Source organism: Choloepus didactylus, assembly GCF_015220235.1.
Source record: "Choloepus didactylus isolate mChoDid1 chromosome Y unlocalized genomic scaffold, mChoDid1.pri SUPER_Y_unloc1, whole genome shotgun sequence".
Classification (NCBI taxonomy): domain Eukaryota; kingdom Metazoa; phylum Chordata; class Mammalia; order Pilosa; family Megalonychidae; genus Choloepus; species Choloepus didactylus.
This window is the reverse complement of record NW_023637624.1, coordinates 6,329,000-6,355,579: the sequence shown is the minus strand read 5'-3', so window position 1 is coordinate 6,355,579 and position 26,580 is coordinate 6,329,000. Positions and strand designations below refer to the sequence as shown.

At 49.7% G+C, this 26,580-nt stretch overlaps 2 protein-coding genes across 2 annotated transcripts; one reads left to right on the top strand and one right to left on the bottom strand.

Annotated features, from left to right (window-relative positions):
- Positions 1-793: 793 nt before the first annotated feature.
- On the bottom strand, positions 794-10,779 carry SLC38A5 (solute carrier family 38 member 5). The gene is given in 16 exon segments (XM_037824684.1): positions 794-924; positions 1,437-1,558; positions 1,900-1,960; positions 1,963-2,003; positions 2,781-2,860; positions 3,069-3,206; positions 3,290-3,348; positions 3,670-3,752; positions 6,710-6,719; positions 7,249-7,341; positions 8,061-8,118; positions 8,120-8,138; positions 8,227-8,342; positions 8,926-8,983; positions 9,063-9,115; positions 10,759-10,779. Coding segments are annotated over 16 exon segments (1,143 nt in total).
- Positions 10,780-16,594: 5,815 nt separating this feature from the next.
- FTSJ1 (FtsJ RNA 2'-O-methyltransferase 1) lies at positions 16,595-25,172 on the top strand. Its single transcript, XM_037824665.1, is given in 15 exon segments — positions 16,595-16,745; positions 18,386-18,546; positions 18,822-18,891; positions 18,990-19,080; positions 19,437-19,515; positions 20,955-21,007; positions 21,093-21,146; positions 21,233-21,335; positions 21,437-21,465; positions 21,467-21,521; positions 22,149-22,252; positions 22,346-22,471; positions 22,473-22,544; positions 22,757-22,807; positions 24,617-25,172. Coding segments are annotated over 14 exon segments (1,128 nt in total). The 5' UTR covers positions 16,595-16,647; the 3' UTR covers positions 22,790-22,807; positions 24,617-25,172.
- The last annotated feature ends 1,408 nt before the right edge of the window (positions 25,173-26,580 follow it).

Here is a 26,580-nt window from a genome sequence, read left to right as displayed (position 1 = left end):
GTCAACAAACAAGCAGACAGGACTGGGTTCCAATCAAACTTCATCTATGGACTTTGAAATGTGAACTTCGTGTCATTTTCAAGCATCACAAAATATCCTCCGTTTGATTTTCTTTTTTCCCCCAACCATTTAAAAATGTGAAAAACATTCTTAGCTTGAGGGCTGTAGAAAAACGGGCAGCAGGCTGGATTGGCTGGGGGACCATAGTTTGCTATGTGCTAGAACATCAGCTTCAGAAGATTATTGTCAGCTTGGTTCATTGCTATATCCCTGGCACCCAGAGCAGTGCCTGGCACCCAGGAGGCCCTCAGTAGATGTTTCCTGAGTGAGTGGGTGAATCAAGAAGTCACTGAAAGTGTGGAGATGGTGAACATAAGAGCCGTCCCAGTTTTACTCCCAGGGTCGCCATTTACCCCTGCCTGGACTTAGGCAGGCTCCCCCCAGGAAGTCTTAGAAAGAGATCAGAAGGAAGAGGCCAGAGTTAGAATTCAGCATCTCTATTCTTCCCTTTTAGCCTGAGGTAAACCCTGACAAACAGCTTCTGCCAGGAGGAAGCAGATAGGTCTGAGCTGGGCAGGGGGGATCTGCCCTTCTCATCCTCCCATGGGGTTTGCTTTGGGATCAGAGCCACAATCCTATCTCAGAATCCCTGGGAAGGAGGGAAATGGACCTCTCTGCAGCCCTCCACCTCCAATAACCAGGTTAATGGGAACCAGGCCTACTGTACACATCCTCCTCCATACACTTCCTCCACACACACGTGCAAGGGATCCCCGGGCAGGGCAACACATGGTCAGTATCCATACACATGGCTCTGGCCTGTGGCCCAACTGGCAAACATAAAGCCCAGAGTGCCTGCCATAAAGAGTACCCCCAGGACACCAAAACACAGGGCCTGCAGGCAAAAGGGGGGGAAAGATAGGACTGATTGGGCCTCCCCCACCTAAGTACCTCCTGAGAGGGTTTCTTAAGCCCTCCACCCCCTCCAGAGAGTTCTCCATCCATTCCTGACCTTCCTTAGTGCTCCCTCTCCTTCCTTAAAGCCAGCCTCTTCCTAAGAGTTCCCTCACCCAAGGGATCTCTTCCATCTTCCTCCTTGAAAGTGCCCCCGACCCTCTTCCCAATAGTAGTGCTTCCAGCCATCTGGAGAAAGCTCCCTCTAGTCACAATTCTCCTGAATGCCCTGATTGCTTAGAGCCAGCCCTGTCCTGAGTGCTCCTTCTGTCTTCCCAGACCCTGCTGGTGCTCTGCCTAGCTCTGTCCCTTCTTAAAACAATCTCCATTCTTCCAGACTGTCTGTCCCATCCGTAGGTGCTCCCTCTTCCCTCAACCCCCTCCTGACCATCTATTTTTTGCCTTCCCTGTCCCTCTCACAAATCCGTCTTCTCTGTGTGTCCATCTCTGCCTTCTCCACACATCCATGGGCCCACTCTCACCTCCACGCACAGGGAACAGCACAAATGGCACAGTGAGGGTCACCGCAAGCAGCATGGCCAGGTGCACACAGAGGATGAGCAGGTCCTTGTGGCTGTACATATGCAGCATCTCTGCCTCCATGCTGCTTGGGCCATGAGACATGAGACACAAGATGGAGGATGTAGCGGGAGCACAAGCATCAGTGAGCATTCCAGAGGAGAACCAGGGAAAGAGGGAGCATTCTGAAGATGGAGTGCTCAGAGCCAGCCCTGTCCTGAGTGCTCCTTCTGTCTTCCCAGACTGCTGGTACTCTGCCTAACTCTGTCCCTTCTTACACCCACACATGTATGCAGTGACAAAATATATGCAAGTGATGGGGACCCTCTTTGGAAATCAATCAGTGGGTCCTTGGGTATGGAGGGGAGGACCTCAGAGGCACCACCCCTCTTCCTAGCCCCCACCCAACCCTGGACCCAGCCCCACTCACCATGGAAGGTCAGGTATCCACAGGTTGCTGTGAACACATACATGCAGAACATTGCCTGATGGACACATTGGCCATCGCCTGCATTCTGCGCTAGGAGGGCCTGAGGTGTAGAGATCATGAAACTATCATGACCAGAATCCTGGACTCAGTCAAGACAGCTCAAGATACCTCAAAACTACCCTTCCACCCCACCCCAGAACATTCTACAGCTGGTACAATGTGGAATGCCCATTGCTGCCTCCCCGTGTGACTAGCCAAGCCTCCCCTTTCTGTTCATCTATATCTCACCCCATATGACCATCCTTGCCCCTCACCTCTGTCAGACCATCTCTGCCTCCCCTCTCCATTTGTCTGTCACTGCTTCTTCTTTCCATCCGGCCATCCCTGCCTCCCCTTCTGTCCTTCTATACCTCTAGCCTCCATCTAACCATCCTATCCTCCCCTTTCTGTCTGTCCATCCAAGCCTCATCCTCTGTCTCACCACCCATGCCCCTCCATCTGTCCATTTCTGCAACTCTTATGTCCACCCAATCACCCCTGCCTCCATCTCTACCTACTCCCTCCATCTGACCATCTATACCCTGTTGATGTCTATCTATACCTCCCCCTTCAACTATCTATGCCATCCCCCTGTCTATCCATATCCCGCCCCCCGCCATCTGACCATCCCTGTCTCTCCCCATTCTGTCCATCCACACTTGTACTGGATGTCAGAATAGTAGAATACTTAAGCCCCAGTCAGTAAAGAGTCTCCCAAGGCTGCCTGGCCACCTGAAACCCCTCCTTTGACACAACCTACCCAAGATCAAGCTGCAGACCCAGTATCCCTGTAGAGACTATCACCCTCCCTGCTGGCCCATCATGCATGCCCACTCACTGGCAGAGCTCTGTGTAGATGGGCAGCACCTCAGGGTAGCAGATGAAGGTGAAAGCCATAATGGGTACTGTGTACAACATCTGGGAGGATGGCCCAAGTACATGGGATTAGAGCCCACAGAGGTCCGTACCCTCTCTCCACCTTCCTGGGCCTACTACTGCCCTCCATACTACACCCATGGAAGCTCCAAATGTCCAATATCCAGCTCTGCTCTGTGCAGGGTGTATCATGTGGCAGGGTCAGAAGGCCTGGGCATGGTGTAAGTTCCTACATGCCTGGGCACCCCACCTGAGAGTCAACTGTGAACATCTGGGCCTCAAGGCTTCTGTTGAGTCTGTGCGTGGGGAGGGTCGGGTGGTGCTCACTCTCCACTGCTTTCTCATTGTAGCCCGTAAGACAGCCAAGCTGGAACTTCTTATAGATAACCTAGGAAGGGGGGAGGGGATAGTAAAGTCTTAAAGGAGGCTGTGTCCTGAACTCTCTCTCCACTTTTTCATGTCCTCTCACACTCACTAAAATGAAGAAAGTTTGCAGATCAGAGAGAGACCACTACTATACCCCAGGTAGCCTGCAAGGGGCAACACACAGAAGAGCCTCAAAACTCAGGGAAATGCACCCCCTCCCCAACAATAAACTTGTCCAAACCCTTTGTCTGGTCTTCAAGGTTCCCTCACCCCAATTATATGGGTATGTCTCAATCTCTTATGCCACCTCTTTGCACAAACTTTTTCTTCCACCTGAAGCAGCCTCCCCCTCCATAGCGAACTCCTACTCATGTGTTAAAACCCAAATCAAACAAGTTCTCTCCTGGTGTTCTAAAGCCCTCGAGAATGGCGATCTTTATCATTCTGGCTCCCTGTTTCTGACACCAATCCAGGAAGCCTCTTACCCAAGTGTTTCATGAGGGCCAGGGGAAGGATGATGAGCACACTAACAATGATGATGAGGAGGTTTCCCTTCAAGAACCAGTCCCTAGGGAGACAGGCAGACAAAGTGACTACCAGCCAAAGAAAATATGAGACAGACACTCACGGAAGACAGACAGACAGCCACATTTCTGCCCACAGAATAGATAAACCAACATCCCAGCTGTGAGAAGTCATTTGGATGGCAACAGTGACAAATGGCACAAGAGATGAACAGAAACAGACTGATGGCCAGACTGTCAGTCAGACACCACCAGTGGGATACAGCTGAAAATACATGCATAGTCAGACAAAACTGCACTGTCAGACTCAACAGTGGACAAATAATCAGATGGTCAAACACCCCAAATCAGTCAGACTCCCATAATCCAACACAAGGTGCCAGAAAGAAAGGCAGGGTAAGAGTAGTGGTCCTGGCACATTTGATAGGGGGAATGACAGCTGATGATCTGACATACAGGCAACAATGCAGAGTTGGACAAAAAGTCACAAACACACGTGTGATTGTCTGAACAGCATGAGGTTTGTTGAATACCTGGAAGTAGCTGGGCAGGTTTGGCCGCACAGCCAGAGAAAAGACTGCAATAGGAACAAAAGCAGCCAGCTGGCCATACAATTGGAACCTAGTTCAAAGAAAGAGTGGGATCTGTACAGATAACAGAAAGGAGGTGTGTTCTAGTTTGCTAATGCTGCCAGAATGCAAGACACCAGAAATGGACTGGCTTTTACAAAGGAGGTTTATTTGGTTACAGAGTTACAGTCCCAAGGCCATAAAGTGTCCAAGGTGAGTCATCAACAATCGAGTACCTTCACTGGAGAATGGCCAATGGTGTCCAGAAAACCTCTGTTATCTGGGAAGGCACGTGGCTGGCGTCTGCTCCAAAGTTCTGGTTTCAAAATGGCTTTCTCTCAGGACGTTCTTCCCTAGGCTGCAGTTCCTCAAAAAATGTCACTCTTAGTTGCTCTTGGGGCATTCCTCCTCTCCTAGCCTCTCCGGAGCAAAAGTCTGCCTTCAATGGCCATCTTCAAACTGTCTCTCACCTGCAGCTCCTCTCTTCTCAGCTCCTGTGCATTCCTCAAAGTGTCCCTCTTGGCTGTAGCAAGCTCACTACTTCTGTTTGAGCTTATATAGTGCTCCAGTAAACTAAACAAGGTCCATGCTGAATGGGCAGGACCATACCTCCATGGAAAATATCCAATCAGAGTCCCACCCACAGTTGGGTGGGTCAATCTTCATGGAAATACCCAAAGAATTACAATCTAATCAACACTGACACATCTGCCCACACAAGATTACATCAAAGATAATGTCATTTTGGGGGACATAATACATTCAAACTGACACAAGGTGCCTAGTGAAGATGGCTAATAAACACAGAATCAGCCGGGTGACTGCTCATTCATTCAAAATAATTTTATTGAGCACCTAGTATGTGCCATGCTTTCACATACACTCTACCTCGTACACACTGTTCCACATAAATAAATCCACAAAGCATCACTAGCCATATACAGTGTTGGAGCTGGTCATAATAATTAGACACAAGCAGTCACATAGACCGCTACTTGGATGGGCTCAAAACCAAACTACAAGTTCTAACAAAATACACACAGATAGTAAATATCATGCTTTCAGTTAAAGTGTCAGACGGACACACAGCCCACATAACTCAGAGTCAGACTGACAAAACCAAACATGCACAGACACTACTAGGCACAGTCCAGGGGACTCACACAGCCAGAGTCAGACCAAGACACACAGCTATGCATTGTGCATACAGTCGGCAGAACACACAGCCAATTCTTGTTACTCATGGTAGTTATGTTCTACAAAGTGGCTGTGAACACCAAATTAGCAAATACTGAACCACTGCTCCTTGGGAAATACAAGGTTGGGTTCCTGTGAGCCTCTGGTCACAATGTTTCTGACAATCAATCAATATATAACCTGGTTTTATGTGACATTTCTGCTCAAAGACCCCTTATTTAATATATATTGTTGATTGATTAATAATGAACTCACAGCCAACAGCCCTACAGCTCATGCCTGAACAAAGCTTATCTAATACATGCATTTCCTCCATAAGGGACATCATAGCCTTGCACTTAGGAATGCTAGACAACACTTCAGTACTATGCTTGGGGAACATTTTAAACAGCAAAACCCCAAATGCAAAAAACGTGGCACTAAATACACCACAAAAAGGACACTTGCTTACACAGATTAAGAACTCAAACAAGAAGCCAGAGTGTTGCCTTGTTCCATCTCAGCTGGAAACGTGCACGTTGGGTGACTTGAATTTTTACCACTTTGCACATGTCTACAAATGACCATGAAAATGCCAGAAGTATTGATTTGTGGTTTACAAATAAATGTTAGCAAGCAGGCGACACAAATATGGAATCCATGAATAATGAAGATCAACTGTAGGTGACTGGACCAAAAGCACCACAGTGCACTGCACATACATGCACACACACAGCTGGAGTCAGCCATCATACACATACAACCAGACAGTTTCAGGCAGCATGATGGATCCAGTATCGAACACAGAGTCAGCTGGACCCAAAGTCAGAACAACAGTCAAACATATATGGTTAGGACCATAATACAGAAAACACATATGGTCATAGTCAGGTATCACCCACACACAACCAAAGAGAATTAGCCAGAACAAGAGCCACCAAATGGAACACAGAAATGGAGCCAACTGAACATCTCCAGTCAGAGCAAGTCACACATACACAGCTGGCACCACAGTATATTGCACACACATAAACACATGCCATTGGAGTCAGCGATCATACACTCACAGCCAGACCAATTCAGCCAGCCTGATGGACCCTGAGTCAAATTCAGAGAATTAGCTGGACAGGTAAAGTCAAAGCAATCAAGTGTCAAACATATATGGTTGGAATCACAGTATACAGGACACAGTTGTAGTCAGCCATCAGCCAGCCAGCCAGAAAGAATCAGCCAATACTTCAGTCACTGAAACAAACCTGCAGTCTACTGGATACGGACAGCCACACATGCGTGGTCAGCACCAGAATACAATGGACACACAGTCGGCCTCTAGATGGAATCAGCCAGAACTACAGACACAAAAATCAACACATGGAGTCTACCGGACTCATACAGTCAGAGTAACAGCCACACATACCATTACACTATATAGGAATCACAGTCCAACCAAATTGGCCTGTCCAACAGTCTCAAAATAGAACACCTGGGAGTCAGCTGGATGCAAAAAGTTAAAGATAACAGCTATACCTCACAGGCAGAGTCAATGGTATGGGAGGGCACTGCAGGCCAGTCAAGAGGGCGCTGCTCACTCAACCCTCAGCGTCCTTGCCCAGGAAGGTACCTATCACCAGGATTTGATGATGAACAGGTAACTGGACACGGATGGTACAGGTGGAAGGAGGTAAAATCAGAAGTATTCCACTCATGCCCCCCATCTTCCCCAGTCCAGCCTGGGGAAGCCCACCACATCCAACCTCTTCCTCCAAGCTGACTCCCCACCTCTCAGAGTCCTAACCCCCAACACTGTGCAGACAGATGACCACAGCCACCACCATCTTACCCATAGGTCCAAATGCCCTCTGTCCCAGCTGCTCATAGGCTTGGATGCCTGGGGGTGGGGGTGGGGAAAAAGGAACAGGTTATGGGTCAAGGAGGCCAGGCCAGGGATGAGGAGCACGGGACCAAGAGGTCTGGTAGCTGGGGAGTCGGGGCAGAGAGGATTAAGTCTAACTGATGATGCTAGAGGTGAGAGTTAAGGAGTTAGAGCTGGGCTCGCGGTAGAGCCTGGGAAGTAGGATCTGAAGTCAGGGACTGGTGGCCAGGGAGAAGGTTGGGGGCTGGGAGCAGACAGAGGGGAGTCTAAGACCGCAACAAGAGGTAAAGCCGGGATGTAGGGCAGTCAGAGCTTAGGAGCTGGGGGCTGAGGAGTGTGGATCTGGGGATTGTGGGGCTAGCTTCCAAGGTAAGGGGGAGCAGGGATACGGGGTGGAGGTTAGAAGTGGAGTATAGTGGACCGAGGGTGGGAAAGGTCTGAAGGATAGTGTCTGATGGCCAGGGTCTGAGGGGTGGGAGCTGGGGATTTGGAGGGTCTGAACCATGACAAGGTCCGAGGGCTAGAGTGCAGTCTGGGGTCTGGAGTCTAGGGGGGTTCACGTGTGGGCACCGGGGTCCTAGATCAGGGAGTCAGAGAGGTATGTACAGAGTCTGGAGTTTAAGTGGAGGTCCTGAGTGTCTGGAGTCTGAGGTCATAGTGGATGGGTCCAGGGTCTTGGATCCAAGGTCCAAAGGGTTGGGAGTGGGGACTGGGGTCCAGGCTCTGGGTCTCACCTACTACACCAGCATAGGTCAGCAGGAGATGGATGGAGTATGAAGACAGAATGGAGTATGATGCACAGCAGCAGGGTCCTCTGGGGGATGGCACAGCTCAGACTTAGTCTCCTGGCCTCTCAACTGCCCCACAACACCCCGGCCCCCAGGCTTCTCCTGGACTCACAGGAAGTAGAGGACCCTTGTGTGGGCCATGGCGTAGGCCAGCCCCAGGATGTCGCTGTCCATGATGGCGCTGCCAATGTTGAAAACTGACATTAGGAACGATGCCTTCCCCTCGAACTGTGGGCAGGCGCACAGCCCAGGGTCAGGAGACCAGTGCTGGGACCAGGGTAAGACTGGGGGAGAAGCAGCTGGGGAAGGGAGAAGCCCAGGGAAGGCCACTGGGGAAGAGGAGAAGCTGGGAAGGCAAAGGAGTTGAGGCTGGGAAGAAGCTGGGAAAGGGAGAGCGGGGAAGGGAAAAACTTGGAGGAGAAACTTTGGAGAGGAGCAGGGGAATGTGGAGCAGTTACCAGAAACAAAACAGCTGGAGAGGGGAGTAGCTGGGGATGGAGAGCACTTAGGGAGGGAGAGCAACTGGAGAGCAAAGTCACTGAGCAGAGGAACCAGCCAGGGAGGGGAGAAGCTGGGCAGGAGAGATAACTGGAGAGGGAGTACCTGAGGAGGAGGGGGACTATCTGGGGAGGAGAGTAACTGAGGAGCAAACAGCTGGCATGGGAAATAGCGAGGCTGGGGAACAGCTGTGAGGGGAGTGTAGCTGAGAAGGGGAGAAGCTGGGGAGTTGATTATCTAAGGAGGAGGCATAGCTGGGGAAGAGAGTAGCTGGGAAAGGTGCAGCTGAGAGGGATCCCACAGAGTCACTCACATCCAAGAACTGGGCAGGACCATGGCTGGGCAGGAAGCCCTCATGTTCCTGCTTGTAGCTGGATAGGGCAGGGAGATAGAGGCTGATGAAAGGGGAGCTCTGACCCTTGAACCCACCTCCTTGGACCCCTAACTTACTCCACAGCATTCTCAGGGAGGGCTCCATTCATCTTTGAATCCTGCAGTTCATTCTGTAGGCAGAGAAACAGGGTGGCAGGGTCAGAGATGGAGTAGGGGGCTATGAAGGGAGGAGCCCTAGGAGGAGGGAGAAGATAAGACAGACACAGAGACAAAGACAGAGATAAGGCTGAGGGGAGAGGGCCAGAGATGGATAGAGACAGACAGGAGATAAGAGGAGAGAGTTGGAGACGAGAGGCAGACAGAGCAGCGATGGAGGAGAGTGAAGAGAATGGGGTTGGTGGTAGCTCCAGATGCCAGCGGTTACTCAGAGAAACAGTCAGAGAGACACAGAGAAAAAAAGGGCAGTGAGAGGTAAAGGGGAAGAGAGACAGACAGAAAGATAAAGAGAGAGAGAGACCGACCCCACAGCAGAAGAGATGGACACTTGGGGCTGGGATAGCCTCCCTTCCCAGACCGCAGACTCACTCTGTCTCTTTCTCTTTCTTTCCCTGGTCCCCTGCCCCCCACCCACCCCACCCACACCCACACATTCACCTAACACCCCTCTTAACACACCCCTCCTTCTCCTGGTCTGGGCCCAGGACTGAGCCCAGAGCTGATGCAAACTGTCGAAGGGGCTGCAGCTGGGGCTGGGGGGTGGGCCATGAACCCTCAGAGACCCCAGCCCAGGATGCCCCAAACTCGTCTCTGCCACAATACTGCATATCCTCACTGGACAATGAAGACAGATCCCCAAACCTAAGCCCCCTTCCAGGGAGAGACATGACTCCCATTTAGCACACCCCCCCCCCCTTTTAGGGGCCAGAGGTATTTTCTAGGACCCCAGCCAAGTTTTAAGCACTCCTCTTCCCACAGGAGTACCTTTGTTGACACTCCCAGACTTCAGATCTTCCTGGGTGTTGGGCACCTCAGGAATCTTGCCAGAGCCCTAATTTCTTCTCCTGGGGATAATCTGTTTCTGAGACATCCATCAAAACCCCCTCCCAGGGTCTGAGGGGTTTCCTAGGGTGGGAGTGTCTCTGCACTCCCCATTTGAGCCTGAAGCCCCTGTCCTACAGATGGAGCATCTCTGGAGAAATCCCCCAGCCCCGAGCTCACTTCCTGACAATGAAGTATCTCAGAAACAGCCACTCAAGGTCCCCATCAGTGTCAAAATGGTCTCCAGGAAACCCTCTCTCCAAGGCAGAAAGCCCCTACCTGAAGATGGGGAGGGGTCTCAACGAGCTCCATCCCAAGTCATAAACACCCTGTGGGAACTTTCCCTGCACTCCTGAATTCACTTCCTGCCATCAAGGTACCAAAAGGACTTCCCGCCACCCCATTGAATTCCCCACTACTGCTAAAAATGTCTCCAAGGAACGCCTGAGCCCCCTTCAGGGACACACACACCCCCCATTCATGCCCTGGGACTTCAGGGTCCCTACCTCATCATCCCTGCATTCCCTCCTCACCGCTCTGCTCTCCTCAGCTCCAGAAGCTTCGGCAACTCCCACCAATCCGCTCCACCTGCGCCTGTCCCACAGCCAATCAGTCCTGCCTGCACCCCATCAGGTCCGCAGGATTTTATTTTTTTCTGGGAAGAAATTTTCGTTTTAATTCCTTTCCCCTTCTTCTGGCCCTAGGTTGGGGAAGCAGGGGAGAAGGGGGGCAGGAGCGAGGGAAGACGGGGGGCAGGGGAGAGGGGGAGACTCACATTCTTCCTGACCCCCGCCATGACCCCACCCCGCAAGCCGGACTTACGTTGGGGGAGGCAAGTTTGTGGGTGCCTTAGGTGTGGAAGAGACAGACAGAACGATTGAGGAAGCAGTAGACCCACAAGCAAGAGAGAGAGAAGGGACAGGGCAATGAGGGAACAGACCCTATCAGACAGACAGCAGGCCAGATGGTGGGAAGAGATGCAGAGAGGACAGTGAGAGGGAATTAGAGAAACAAGCAGTCATAAAGAGAGACAGGCAGGCAGGAGAAACAACACAGGGAGAGAAAAACAGATGGGGATTATGGGGTCATGGTTGACAGGCAGGAGGACAGCCACTGGGAGAAGCAGACAGACAGACTCAGAAACAGGCAGGCAGGCAAACATCTTGAGGGAGGCAAGGGGCAGGCAAGGCCCAGTAATTAACAGGGAGATACAGGCTGATAGAGAGGTGGACACAGCCAGACACCTCCCTACCCAGAGGTTGGGAGCAGACACACCAGCCCAGAGAGATAGGGGGATAGAGAAGAGTGGTGGAGGTAGAGAAACACCTAGAGGGACAGAGGACGACAGGCAGAGAAAGTCAGATTCTAGGGGAGGAGCAGACAGGGTGGATGTCCAGGCCTGGGGACAGCAGTGGGACAGGCACAGGGCAGACAAGCAGGCAACCAGAGACAGATCTCAGACAGTGTTCTAGTTTGCTAATGCTGCCAGAATGCAAAACAGCAGAAATGGATCGGCTTTTATAAAGGGGGTTTATTTGGTTACACAGTTACAGTCTAAGGCCATAAAGTGTCCAAGGTAACACATCAGCAATCGGGTACCTTCACTGGAGGATGGCCGATGGTGTCCAGAAAACCTCTGTTAGCTGGAAAGGCACGTGGCTGGCGTCTGCTCCAAAGTTCTGGTTTCAAAATGGCTTTCTCCCAGGACATTCCTCTCTAGGCTGCAGCTCCTCAAAAATGTCACTCTTAGCTGCACTTGGGATATTTTTCCTCTCTCAGCTTCTCCAGAGCAAGAGTCTGCTTTCAACGGCTGTCGTCAAACTGTCTCTCATCTGCAGCTTCTGTGCATTCTTCAAAGTGCCCCTCTTGGCTGTAGCTCCTCTTCAAAATGTCACTCTCAGCTGCATGGTGTTCCTTCTGTTTGTCAGCTCATTTATATGGCTCCAGTGATTTAATTTAGACCCACCCTGAATGGATGGGGTAACACCTCCATGGAAATTATCCAATCACAGTCATCACCCACAGCTGGGTGTGGCACATCTCCACAGAAACACTCAAAGAATTACAATCTAATTAACGCTGATAGTCTGCCCACACAAAACTACATCAAAGATAATGGCATTTGGGGGGACATAATACATTCAAACTGACACAGACAGCCAAGCCAAGCTGGGAGAGACCCTTAAGTCCTGGGGGCCCCTGGAGGGAGGCAGGGAGGGTGTTTGTGTTCAGGCGTGGCGTGTGAACACACAATGTCTTCAAACCAGGCACACCCAGGAGCCCTGGACCCCAGCCTAGTCATGAGGTCAGGCCTGTCCATGACCTAACCAAGGAGCCCCACTGGCTCTGTTCATCCGTTTCATATGGGGTCCATCTGTCCACCCCCTCCAGGCATGTGACATGTCTGTCCCAGGCAAGGCATGTTGTCCCCTGCAGAGAGTCAGGCAGGTGCAGTTGGAGTCCAGGTCCTACTTGACAGGGCTGCTTGAGGCCCAAGTAGATAAGACGCCCCTTGTCCAGGCCCCTCTGCCTGCCTGCCCACCCCTCACAGGGAGTGCAGAATTCCCGGAAAGGCCAGGAGCTGGCTGGGGCTTCAAAGTGAGTCAAGATGCTCCCACCCCACCCACAGTGGAGGAGGGGGAAGGAGGGGGTCTACAGAAACTCCTACACAACCAGGGATCACATCTACATAGCAGCTCCCCCATCACAGCCCCCTCCAGAGGCTCAGAGAGAGACCATCATCACCGACACAGGAGAGAACAGACAAATTTACACACAGACTCACAGCCAAACAGAGAGAGTACAGGTTGACAGATCTAACACACACATACACATACTTGCCACTGCACATGGAGAACCCAGGCTCATGGCACAGTCACACACACTCACAGCCACACAGAGTGATGACAGTCTCATGGCCTCAGAGCTGCACAGAGAATACAAACCCACACAGATTTACAGACATGCCAGACTCCCAGACATCATTGCCCACTAACCCACAGCTACACCACAGAGAACCAATAGACAGGCCACTCTCTCCTGCCGTGCCTCTCTTGAACTACTTCCATTTCTCTCTTCTCCTACACTCCTCCCACCACTGCACTCTCCCCCCACTCAGCACCCTCCACCCCCACCCCAATCCATTACCCATCTGGGTACAGGTTGGCCAGGGAAAGAGACACCTGTCAGCAGAGGCCCTGACCTAAAGTAGGTGGGGGATGCTAGACAGGTGTCTCAATTTCAAGAAAAGTCTGAATGGTTCTGTCCTAAGAGCTAGTGTACTCTGGACAAAAATAGATGGCCCCCCAACTGCCACCTCCGGACAGCAGCTTCCTCTTCTGACCATTCCCCTACCCTCCCAGGGCCTTCCTTGGTCCCCCAGCGTGGCCCAGCACAGGGCTACCAGGCACACAGCAAGGGCTCACTAAATGCCGTTTATCGATTGTCATGTCCTCATCATGATGATTTTTATTTCTGCCAAGTGAACTTTTCTAGGGGATGGATGAACCATCATCCAGCTCTGTACTCCACAGCACAGCTCAATTCCCCGGGACACTGCAGGTAGCAGGTGCTCATCATCAGCTGGTACAAGGAAAAACAAGGGGAAAGCAAAATCTGGCGGTGGAGGGCAGCCTGCTGCAGAAGGAAGAGATGTCTTTAAGCCAAACAGAGGCCTTGAGGCTGTGCCAGGGATAAGGATGTGCCAGGGTCAAAAGGTTCTTGCTGGTTCATTAAAGCAGACCCTTGTGTGACATTTTGGTTTCTTATCCAGTTTACTAAAAGTCATTTGGGGTTCTTGTCGGTCCTCTTAAGCAGACCCCTGTTCCATGGCAATTTGCGCTCTTATTTTAAATGAAGTGGGTCATGCTCAGCAGCCTTCAGAAGGGGCAACCTAGCAAAGCAGGTTTCCCAGCTCTGCCACTTATTAGCTGTGTGGCCATGAGCAAGTTACTAAGCCTCTCTGTGTCTCAGCTTCCTCAAGGCCTAATAATGCCTACCTTGTGGGGTTATTGGGAAGATTGAATGGATTAATAGGGGTAAAGCACTTCGAACAATGCCTGACACACGGTAATTGCTCCAAAAATATTTGTTGAAGGAATTAGTGAATTAATCTCCAGTCCTTTAAAGCAAGCACTCACCCAGCTGCATTTAGGATTCTATTCTTTCGTGCAGGCTCCCCAATGACTGACTCTTCGAGGGTTTTCTGCCTCTCAAAGCAGCTCCTGGGCAGCAAGGCTTCTTGAGTCATGGATCCCCTTCTTCCCTCACACTGTGAACATGCCATCCAGGAAAGGGCTGGCCTGGCATGGCCCCCATCCTTGACCTCTTCAGGAGGCTGAGGGGAGGAGAAACCTTTATACTCAATAGGATGCCAGGTGGGAGCTGCAGGCTGACACCCTACTTCAGGAAGAGCCTGGGGAGTTCAGAGCCTGGCTCCTGTCCCCCAAGCCCCTGGCCCTGCTGGAGGAAACAAGTTTCTTTGCCAAATCTTAAACATCCTCTTTGTGAGCGAGCAAGAAAACAGGACATGAGAAGCATACTACAGGTTGAGCATGGACCCCTCAATGCCTGGTGCCCCATTCTGTCTGTGGAGCAGTGACCCTGGTGGCTTGAAACCTCTTTCCCACACTCACTCACAGCCGCAGAGGAGCCATGTTCCCACTGCCCCAGAGGCCCAGCCCTCAGATGCCCCTTGAGCTCCGCAGACAGTGCTCTGGTTTCCTCCCTGGCTCTCAGCAACTCCTCCAGGAAGGTGCTCCCTCTGTGGCTCTGTCTCCATTTATACCTCCTTCTTGGGGTCTCACTGCCCACATAAACACAGACCATACCACAGAGGGAAGAATGAAGGAAGAAAGCCACAAATGTGTGAATTCAACAACCATTTCTTGAACACCAACTGTGTGCCCAGCCCTGTTCTTGGTGCTGGGGAGGCAGCAGTAACGTAACAACAGAAATCTCTGCCCTCGTGATGGATCAATTGTTTGGTTCTTTGAATACTCATCAAGCTTGCTCCTACTTCAGGGTCTTCACACTTGGTGTTCCCTCTGCCTAAAATGTTCTCCCCCAAATATTCCTAGGGTGTGATCCCCTGCAATTAACCCAGGTCTCAACTCACAAGTCACCTCCTCAGAGAAGCTTTTCCTGAGACAACTCAGGAAAGTTAACACCTCTGTTACTCTCCATCCCGTTTCACCCTGCTTTATTAGTATTCAGAGCTTTCTTCACCCCCTGGCATAATACATATTGGTATCTTTAATAGTATATTTTCATTTGTAGTTACTTTGTTGTATAAGTAAATGTATATAGATACCAGTATGTTTATATATTAGCATATACATCCAGATATTATATGAGAAGCTATGTATATTTTTACACACACAATAAATGTATAAAATATATACCATTATAAATGTCTTTATATTTACATATAATAGCATAGTCATTATGTTTCTTAATATATAATTGGTATACTAATATACATCACTATATATTTTTATATAACCACATGTATTATTTTAAATGCCATATATGCTTATACATTTAACATAATATCTCATCCATTATCTCAGTTTCCTAATCTGTAAAATGGTGATAGTTACAGTAACCACCTCATAGGTTGTTGTAAGGAGTAAATGACATAACATAAAAGCATTCAATGGCCTGCCGGGAGCCAACTCCACTGGTTCACAGAAGCAGATTATTAAATTTTCAGGAATTCTGCAACTTGGTTTTAGCCATTACTAAAAATTATATGGCATACATTTAAAACTAAATAAATTCTATTTTTTAAACAGTGATAAGTACTCGAAACTTGTCACATCCTAATTATTTTCTTACATTTCACCATTATCTCTGCTCTTGAAGTTGTTTAGCCTCTATTCTAGCTGTATGGTGGAAATACATAACGGCACGCTCACTGCATCTCTTCCCAACCCCATGTTCAGTGGTTACTCGTTAGTTAACTTGAAATCTGCCAAGATGAGAGTAAGTAGACTATGGAAATTGGCGCCCCCAGCCAGTTGTTAACTTTTACCAACATTACACTGAAAGCACTTAGAGCCTGTGCCTGGTACATGGTAAACACTATAATAAATGTTTCCGTTATATTTGTGTTTGTGCACTAGATTGCGATATATATCTTTGGGGTGGGGGGAGGATGGATTCAAAAATGTTTAAGAACACAGAATTACGAGAGGCCACACAGTGTGCTAAGCTACGTCTATCCAGTCCTGCCGATAACCCTGAAAAGCCTTGTAGTATTTATTGACCCCATTTCACAGATGGGGAAACTGAAGTCCTGAGATGGTAAAATCCAGATAGCGTTAGCAACCAGCGGAGAGGGAACGAGATATTGGAACAAAACAGAATCAACGCGCTCACCCACCTACACCTTCCTTACGCTCAAGTTCTCCAACCTCGCGATAATTTTGCTCAGCAGCACGCCTAAAATGCCCGGATATCGTCGTGCTACTTGCATCATGGGAAATGTAGTTCACAGGATCAATGCACACCTCCGTCCAAGAGAACAACGGTGGACTAAATAGTTCTTAGCCTGGAGCAAAAGAAGAAAGAGCTAGTTCTCGTGCCTCCCGATGTTTCAGCTACCGAGTGCGCGTTGCTGACTGGAAACGGCAATTCACATAACTAGCCACGTCGACGCAAGATGATGGGACTCACGTTGTACGTGCACGTCGGGTCCAGACCTCTCCCCGGCCCCAGTGTCCCGCAGTGCCAAGCATGCCACGCCGCTTTAGCCCTCAGGCATGCGCTAGAGGCAGTCGGGTAAACTAGGGACACAAACTGAAGTCTTCCGATTTCCCACCCTTTTGCGTTTTCGCCGAGGCTCGGGCTGCTGGCAGACCAGCCTCCTTCCTTCCGTTTCTCCCCGCTCGGTAAGCCAAAGTAGGGTGTCTGGCACCCTTGAGGCGCGCCTGCGCTCTCCCGCCGGCGCGGAGAGCCGAGATCCGCCCTTGTCCGTGCCGTTGGGAAGTCCCGGACGCTGGCACTGGGTGGGCTCCAAACCCAAAGTTTGTTTGCAGAAGGAGACCATTGTACTGAGTGGGTTCGGGAGTCCCATGGGGGGGGCCGGCGGTGGAGTACAGGAGTCCAGATGTTGGCGGAGCCGTCTTCGAGGTGGGGGATGGTTCCCGGTGGTCCCGAGGGGGCATGGTCTTTGAGGTATTGATGCGGAGGGACTGAGGGTGTGGTCAAAGGTTAGAGGGCAGAGGTTAATGGGAGAGGAGTTGGGTGGGCAGCGTGAGGGTAGTGGACGTCTGGCAGGGTCTTGATCCGTGAATTCACGGGAGCTGATAGGAATGTTTTAGTCGACAGGTTCATGGGGCCTGTGGGGTGTAATGATCAAGGCATTAATGGGGGAGTTCAGAGAGATGAGAGGCTGATGGGGCGTGTCTGGTGGAAAGGTTAATGGTGGGTGAGTGGGGGATGGTCATCCAGGAGTTGATGGGGACAGAGTGAGCAATGAGAGGGTAACAGTACATTTTGGGTGCATGATCAAAGAGCAGTTAGTGGGGGGCAGGGTTGGGCAGTGAAGGGAGAATGAGGAGCTGATAGAGTGATCATCAAGGGATGAATGTCATTGGGTGGTGATGGAGGAGTTAATGGGTAGTCCATGAGGCACAATAGTTGAAAGGTTGATAGGGAGCTAAGGGGGGTGTGAGCTGAGGGATTGATTGGGGCATGGTGAATGGGGTGAATTGAGTTAATGAGCTGATAAATCATGGTAATTGAAAGCTTAGTGGAAACTAATAGGGCCTGATTTCTGGGACATTTCTGGGAGTGGAGAAGGATGTAGTATGTCCAGGCATTTCTAGGGGTGGATAAGTATGTAGTAATAAAGAAATTACTGATGGCTTAATCATTTTGAGGGATTAATGTGAAATGGGGTAGGGCAGAGAGAGATTAAGGGGATAGGGAGTGCAATGAGGCAATATTAGGAGGGTAGTGGGGGCAAAAGTGAGGGATTATTGGGAGACTAATAGGGGCATATGAATTTAGGGGCAGTGGGGACAATGGGGGTGCACAGTCAGTGAGATGTTAATGGAGATGAGATGTCAGAGAAAGGTTGATTGTGAGAGTTGCAGCGTTTAATACGTGGCGTGTGGATAGCAGTGATGTACGGTGACAGGAACAGTAATGGATCATCTATGAGCTAAGTGTTAGAGAGGTTGCAGGGTCAGTGATGAGGACTCTGTGCCCAGGGCTCAGACATGGGGTCCTTTGGGGTTTATGGGGATCAGTGACAAAGCTTCAGTCCTCCCGTCTGCTGAATGGGCTGTCATGTGGGTCAGATGAACCCAGTTTGGTTTTTGTGGTTCTTGATGTTCTGCAGAGGTAGGTGGTGACCCTCCCCCCATTCAGGTACTGATACAGGGTGGTGTCAGCTTTCTGTCAGCAGGTCCCTGGACAAACAGAGTGTATGAGATGGGACGGACATCGAACGACAAACGGGATGTGTACTACCGCTTGGCCAAGGAGAGCGGCTGGCGTGCCCGCAGTGCCTTCAAACTGCTCCAGCTCGATGAGGAATTCAGACTCTTCCAAGGTCTCCACCCGGTGGGCGAGTCACTGGGGGATAGAGGAGTGAGGGGGAGAAACAAGTGGGCTAGGGCTACAGGGCTCCTTGTGTAGGTGGGCTGACTTGGAGGGTCTCTGGGGGAGGGAGACAGACAGGAAAATGGGCAGAATCCCTGAGAGGAGTTGGGTATGTGGGCAGTGGCTAGATGTGGGGACTCTCCAGGGGAGATGGGTGAACTTTGCAGGATCCTCAGTTGGAGAGGCAGGCGCAGCTAAGTAGTATGTCTTCCTCTCTGTGTCCAGGTGTGACCCGGGCAGTCGACCTGTGTGCAGCCCCAGGTAGCTGGAGTCAGGTACTGAGCCAGAAGATTGAGTGAGTATGGGGTCCCAGGTGGGAGGGCGAGGGAGAGAGGGCTGAGTGGAGGGGCCCAGGGAGGAAGATGAGGCTAACATGGGCTGTATCGTCCACAGGAGCTTGGGTTCCAGCCACGTGGTGGCTGTAGACCTGCAAGCTATGGCTCCACTGCCAGGTGTGTTACAGATACAGGGGGACATCACTCAGGTGAATCCATGGCCCGGAGTAGTCAGGAGGTATCCTGGGCAAAGGCCCTCACCTTGGGACTACAGAATAGAGGGGAGAGACAGAGAGAGAGAGAAAGAGCAAGAAAGAGAAACAAAGACCGAGAAAGACAGTGACAGGCATAAACATAGTGAGAGAGTGTGACTGTGGCGAAACAGAGCCAGCAGGCCATCATTGCAGAGAATGAAACTGGGTCCCCAGAGATGGAGCCCAGTCTTAGATGGGCAAAGCCTGAGAATTTGTCTCCTCCGGGAACTGCAGGCCAAGGCTCTGGGCAGGTGGAGTTCAGACACAGTAGCCAACAAGCCTAGAGCCACTCATTCTCCTTCTCTCCATAGCTGTCCACTGCCCAGGAGATCATCCAGCACTTTGAGGGCCACCCCGCAGACCTAGTGGTGTGCGATGGGGCTCCTGATGGTAAGCAGCAGGAGTCGGGAGGCCCAGCAGGGGACCCCTGTGTGTATCCTCCTCTGTATCTCCCATCTCTGTTGACTTCTTTCACCTCTTCAGCTACTCTCTGCCTCTCTTCTCCACTGTCAGCTTCTCCCCACCTCTGCGAGCCTGCTCTCTGCCTCTGTCTTCTCCCCGCCCCACCTCACTCTTTCTGTTTGTGTTTGTTGTCCAATTCCATTTTACTGTTCATTCAGTCAACCATCCATTCAGTACACAGTGAGCACCTACTATGTGTCAGGCACAATTCTAGGCGTTGGGAAACATTGGTGAAAACAATACCAGTGATCCCTGACGTCATGGAGCTGATGTTTTAGTGGGAGCAGATGGAAAAGAACCAAAGTAAATGATTGAACTGTGTAGCTTGTTAAAAGGTGATAGAGGTACCATGGGGAAGTCGATGATGCAGGGAGGAGTACACATTGGAATCTTACATAAAGTGGATGGGGAAGGCCTCACTAACTTTAGCGCGAACTTCTAAAGGAGGCGAGGGAGTTAGCCTCAAGTATGCCCGGACGGAGACCAGCCTGGGCAAGGGAACAGTCAGTGCAAAAGCCCTGAAGCGGGAGTGTGCTTGGCATGTATGAGGGATGGCAAGGAGCCCAATGTGATTGGAATAGAGTGAGAGGGGCAATGATGGGAGGTAAGATCAGAGAGAGGACAGGGGGCCTGATCCAGCAGGGCCTCAGGGGCCATGGTGAGGACTTTGTTTTTTTCTGAGATAGGAGCTCAGAGAAAACCAGGAGAGGGTTCTGAGCAGAGAATGGCTGTGCCTGGTCGTAACTGGATCCCTCTGGCTGCAGTGAGCAGTGTGATGGGTGAGGGTGGAAGCGGGGGGACCTGTGAGAAGGAGGCTACTGCAGTAGTCCAGATGAGTGCTGACAGTGATAGCAGCAGTGGAGATGAGGAATGAGTGAATTCAGGATCCTGTTTGACAGCAGAGCTGGCAGGGTTTGCCAATGCCTTGAATGGGGGGTGTGAGGCAAGGGAGGGGCGGTTCCAGGATAACTGAGGTTTTTGGCCTGAACAACTGGAAGGGATCAAATGAGATGGGAAAGATGGTGGAAGGAGCAGGTTTGGGAAGGAAGGCTGGAAGTTTGGTTTGGGACACGTGACGTCAGATGCCTAGTTTGATCTGAGTCTGGAGTGCAGAGGAGTGTTCTGAGCTGGAGATGGAAGTGATGGTTGTGATACTTTTGCATGAGATTGCTGTGAGAATTAAAATGAGTTCCTAAGGATGGGGAGCTCCTAATAGGCATCCAGTTGGCAGATATTTAATTTGCATCCAGAACCTTAACAATAGTAAAGCCTGGGGAAGGTTGAGTTTAGCTTTCTAATCTCACTGGTACAAAAGGACACAAAAACTTCAATGCCCCCTCCCCCTAACACTGTTCCTCTTGCTGCAGTAACTGGCCTCCATGATGTTGATGAGTACATGCAGGCCCAGCTCCTCCTAGCTGTGAGTAACCCTGGCTTCCCCTGCCCTAGTTTGGCCCCCTCTTGGCTGTCTCTACCACAGCCTTAGCCATCTGTCCTGCCCACAGGCTCTGAACTTCGGAACACATGTTTTGAAGCCTGGGGGCTGCTTTGTGGCCAAGGTGAGTCTTGGGGAGGTTGGTGGAGTATAGGGAGGGGTCCCTGAGGGCCATCCTTGCCCCTCCACCTCTGACTCCCTGCCCTGCAGATATTCTGAGGCCGCGACGTGACACTGATCTACAGCCAGCTGCATGTCTGCTTCTCCAGCGTGGTCTGTGCCAAGCCCAGAAGCAGCCAGAACTCCAGCATTGGTCAGTGGGGTGGATGGGCCAGGTAGGCAGGCAGGAATCTTGGGGATGCCGCTATACCAGCAGAGGTGGCAGTTGCCCCTCACTCCTGATTCCAACCACAGAGGCCTTCGCTGTCTGTCAGGGTTATGACCCCCCCTGAGGGCTTCGTGCCAGACCTGACCAAACCCCTGCTGGACCACTCTTATGGTGAGAACAAGAGCCTTGGGCCCGTCCCTGGGGAGATTTGGCACCCTTTTGGGAATTCTGTCCCAAGAGGAGCCTCAGCCCCAACCCTCTGGGAAGATTCCACCCCCGTTATGGCTGTTTTGTTCCAGGAGGATCCTGAGTCCTGCCCCAGTGGGGATTCCACCTGCTTAAGGAAATTCTACCCAGGAAGACCCAGCCACCCACCCACCCCACACCCACCCCCGAGGTGGAAACTCCACCCCTGTGTGGAAATGTTGCCCCAGAAGGTTGGTTCCCTCGCCCCAGGTTGAAAAAGACAAAGAGCCTGCCTTGTGGAGATGACATACGAGCGAGACAAGATACAAACAGCATATGCTAGCATGCCAGGTGGAGATAAGTGCTGTGAAAGAAAATAGAGCAGGGGACCCAATGTTTTAGCAGGGGTTCTAGAGGGCCTCCCTGAGGAAGTGATCCAAACCAAACAGAAGCATGCTGATGCCAGGGTGTGAGAGTAGCTGGTGGCAATTTGGGAAGAACCAGTCAGGCATCCTCTTGGAGGAGTCGGTAGCAGGCTGTGTGGTCCTGGGTCCGGACTGGTCCCGGGCATCACAGCCACCATCCTCAGTATATTGTCTCCCTGCTCCTCAGACCCAGATTTCAACCAGCTGGATGGCCCTACCCGCATCATTGTGCCATCTGTGACCTGTGGGGACCTGAGCTCCTATAATTCAGACTGCAGCTACCCACTAGACGTGAGTGTCCCAGCAACAGTAGACAGGGTGGTGGGAAGAGAGGCTGTCCCAGGTACCGAGGTCCTCACCATCTCCTTTCATGTGTTCCCGCAGCTAGAAGATGGCTCAGAGTACAAGTACACCCCGCCCACGCAGCCCCCCATCTCTCCGCCATACCAGGAGGCCTGCAGGCTAAAGAAGAAAGGGCGGCTGGCCAAGGAGATCCGCCCCCAGGACTGCCCCCATCACCATAGTGGACATGTTGCCCCCGCCCATGGACATCCCACAGTGCCACACTCTGCTGACCTCTGAGGTCTGGAAATATATGGCCAGGGCCCTCAGTGCCCTCTCTCTGAGCCCACAGTGACCCCTTCCTGGTGTACCTCTTTCCCCACTCAGCTCATGTGGTCTCTGGAGCCAGAGTTCTCTTCCCTGCCTCCCAATACCTATGGAAATCAGTGGGTAAAACTAAGCATGATAAATGGAAAAGCTCAACTAAGGCTGTCTTTTACTTTTCCTTGATAGGTGGAAGACAGTGATATGAATTGTTCACCTTAACACATGAAACACATGAAGGTAAGTTTGCCTTATATCGAAGAGCTTGCATAAAGGGTACCCTTAAGCAAAAGCTCAGTAAAATTTCACCTTTGAAATTTTCATTTCACCTGACAAAATTTCAGTCAACAAAAATTTATTAAGTACCTGTTGCTATATGCCAGGAACTACTTTAAGCATCTTACATGTTACATATTCAGGCATTTGGTAAACATTTACTGAGCACATACGTATACCAGACCTTGTCCTAGGTTTGAAGAAATAGCAGGGAACAAAACAGACAAATATCCTGACCCTCATGGAGCTTCTAGTTTGGGAGAGAGATAAAAACATTCTTTGAATGCAGGAGTTTCCATGCCTTATATCGAAGAGCTTGCATAAAGGGTACCCTTAAGCAAAAGCTCGGTAAAATTTCACCTTTGAAATTTTTATTTCACCTGATAAAATTTCAGTCAACAAAAATTTATTAAGTACCTGTTGCTATATGCCAGGAACTACTTTAAGCATCTTACATGTTACATATTCAGGCATTTGGTAAACATTTACTGAGCACATATGTATACCAGACCTTGTCCTAGGTTTGAAGAAATAGCAGGGAACAAAACAGACAAATATCCTGACCCTCATGGAGCTTCTAGTTTGGGAAAGAGATAAAAACATTCTTTGAATGCAGGAGTTTCCACACAGTCTATATATATGAGAGAGAAAATACTACATATTTATATATAGCATTGCTCTGTGTACATGTGTAATGTAAGGCAATAAGGGATATGAAAAATAGAAAAAAGTAAAGTAGCCTAAAGAGAATCAGTTGTACTAGGGTTGGCAGTTTTTAAAAGAGTGGTCATACAAGGCCTTACTGAGGAGGTAGCATTTGAACAAATACCTGAAGAAGGTGATGGAATGAATCCATATGTTTGTCTAGGAGAAGAGCATTTTGGTTAGAGGAAAGGGCAAACACAAAAGCCTTGAGGTGGAACTGCCTGGTATATTTTAAGGACCAGTGAGGGGGCCAGTTTACCTATAGCAGAGAGGGCTAAGTCTGTTGGTACTGGAGAGATTATTATCCTCGGGATAATAGAGGTAGAGGACATCCTTTTCTGACAATGGTTTAGCAGGTAAATCAGACTAAGCCTTCCGGTAATAAAAAAAAAAAAAAGACACCTTTCAAAAAGTGAAATGGTAAATCCCAATGCGAAAAGATATTTTCAATCCCTATACATAGTATCCTTAAGACAAAAAAAAAAAAAAAAAGCTCCTACAAATCAATAAGAGAAAGAAGATCTAAGACTGGTCAATATACACATGGAAAAGTCCTCACCAGGGGAATGCAAGCTGACTGAAACTAAAACGATTGACAATACTGAATTTTGGAAGGATATACAACACTTGGAACCCTTGTTCACTGCTGATGGGAGTGTAAAATGGTGCGGTCGCTGTGGAAAACTTAAGCATTATCTATCAAAGCTGCATATATGCCAAATCCACTCCTAAGAAATGAATAGAATCCTCACAGCACAATCTGTAGTACCCACAAAACTAGAAACAACCCAAACATGCACCAGCTGTACAATGGATAATTAAATCGTGACGTATTTATGCAGCAATGACAGTGAACATTCTACAGTTACACAATCTAACACAGATATATTGTTTACCTTTATAGTTACTCATAAACTGAACATATGTATTTTATACGTTACACAGTTCACAGTAAAAGTAGGGAAAACCATCACAAAAATGCTACTAGCTTAGTGAACAGTGTTTATAGTAGAAGAAAGTGGGAAAATAGGTTTTTTGTGTAAAATTTTCTTTTTCTTTGCCCTTCAGTTTGCTAGCAAACTGGCACAACTCTGAAGCCATCAGGAAAGCTGAAACTTGCATTGATTAACTTGTTTTCAGGTATCATTATTTCATCAACATGGCCTGAACCTACAAGCCCCACATGGGAATCTGCTACAACCACCCACAAAAACAGCTAGGAAAGAAATACTGCAGAATGTCCATCTGCACTGCAGTGGAAATTCAAGTATGAGGTCTGGCCTCTTCTCTACATAAACCTTTCCAGGAGTGTCCTGAATTTATCCCTCAAGTAGGGGTTTGTAACCAGAATAGAAGGCAGGGGTATCTGTGAACTTAATGGAGGAAAATATTGCATCTTTATTTTCACAGATACAACTGAAATTTAGCTTTACTCCCTATTACGAATGCTGGCAACAAATCATGACAGTAAAAGGGTAATACCTGTGACTTTCTCGTCAATGCAAATTACGGTTACTTTTTATGTTACATTGCAGTTGTTACAGGTTTCTTGAAATATTGCTCACAGTATTACTTTGAATCATGGATCTTGTGATTTGGTGTACTAACAAAGAAATACATGTAATGACTGTATCCCAATTTTATTTCATTTTAATGTATATGGTGATAACTGTATTTCAGTTTCATTGGTTTCCATTATAATTCTATAGAAATATCCTGTGAAGAAAGGGTCCACAGATTTCACCAGACGCCAAAAAGTTTGCCAGTACACATTTTATAGGTTAAGAACGCCTCTTTATAAAAAAATATCAGAAAGTCTGCCTGGGCTGCAATCCTAAATGTCTAGAACTTAGCAAACAGGAGCTGACAGAAATTCACCAGCTACAAGGAAAACAGTTTTCTGCAGCTTAATCCTGTTAGAAGTTCAGGTTCTCTTTGCCTGGAGGAATACCACACCCTAGTCTTTGTGACCCCAGGGCTATCCACATCCTCAACCCTGTGACCACAGAGATGTCCTTGCCCTAAAACCTCAGGAGGAGCTACACCCCAGTCTGTGACCCTGAGAATATCATCCACCCTCAAGTCTGACAGAAGCAATGTCCAATCCCTAGTTGGGTGGTTAAATTCTGGAGTGTGTGATTACAGGTGTGTCTACACTTCAGTCTCTGACTTCAAGGCTCACCACACATTTATTGTGACACCAGGAATGGCCACATCTCAGACTCAGGGAGGTCAGGAATGTACACACCGGGTCTGTATAATCCCAGGAAGGTCTGTCCTGCAGTGCTTTGAACCTGGGAGTCTTCTCACCCAAGTCAGTATGACCACAAAGGGATCCACACCTCCACACAGCAGGAGGGTGCCTACTGCTCTCTGTGTGACAGATGGAGTGGCCACTCCCCAGTGTGTGACCCCCAGGAGTATGCACACCCATTACAGTGCAAATTGAAGAGTGTCCCCACTGGAGTCTCTAAGACCCCAGGGATGTGCACATTCCAGTGTCACCACTGGAGTGGCCACACCCCAGTTTGTTTAACCCCAGAAGTGTCCTCATCAAAGTCTTTGTGACCACAGTGTTGGGACCCCATTCTGTTTGACTGTGTGACTGTGAACACACTTGTCTTTGTGACCCCGGGAGTGTACATACTCCAGGCTGTGTGTCCCTGCTTGTGACACCAGAAACCTACATACCCAAATTTGTTGTGGAAGCTGTGTCCTATCCCCAGTCCATATGACCTCACAGTCAAGAGCCACAAAGTATGTGGCTTAGACAAAGTATCCTAGTGTCTGTGACCTCAGGAGCCTTCTCATGCCAGTCTGTCACACCATGAGTGCCCACACTCCAGACCTTGTATCCCCAGTGGAGTACACACCCCACACTGTGTGACCCTAGGAAGATCCATATGCCAGCCAGTGTGAACCCAAGCAGGGCATGCCTGGGGGAAGAGCATCCCAAGTGAAGGGAACGGCCAGTGGGAGGCCCTGAGGTGGGAGCATGCCTGAAGTGTATCCGGAACAGGGAGGAGGAGGTC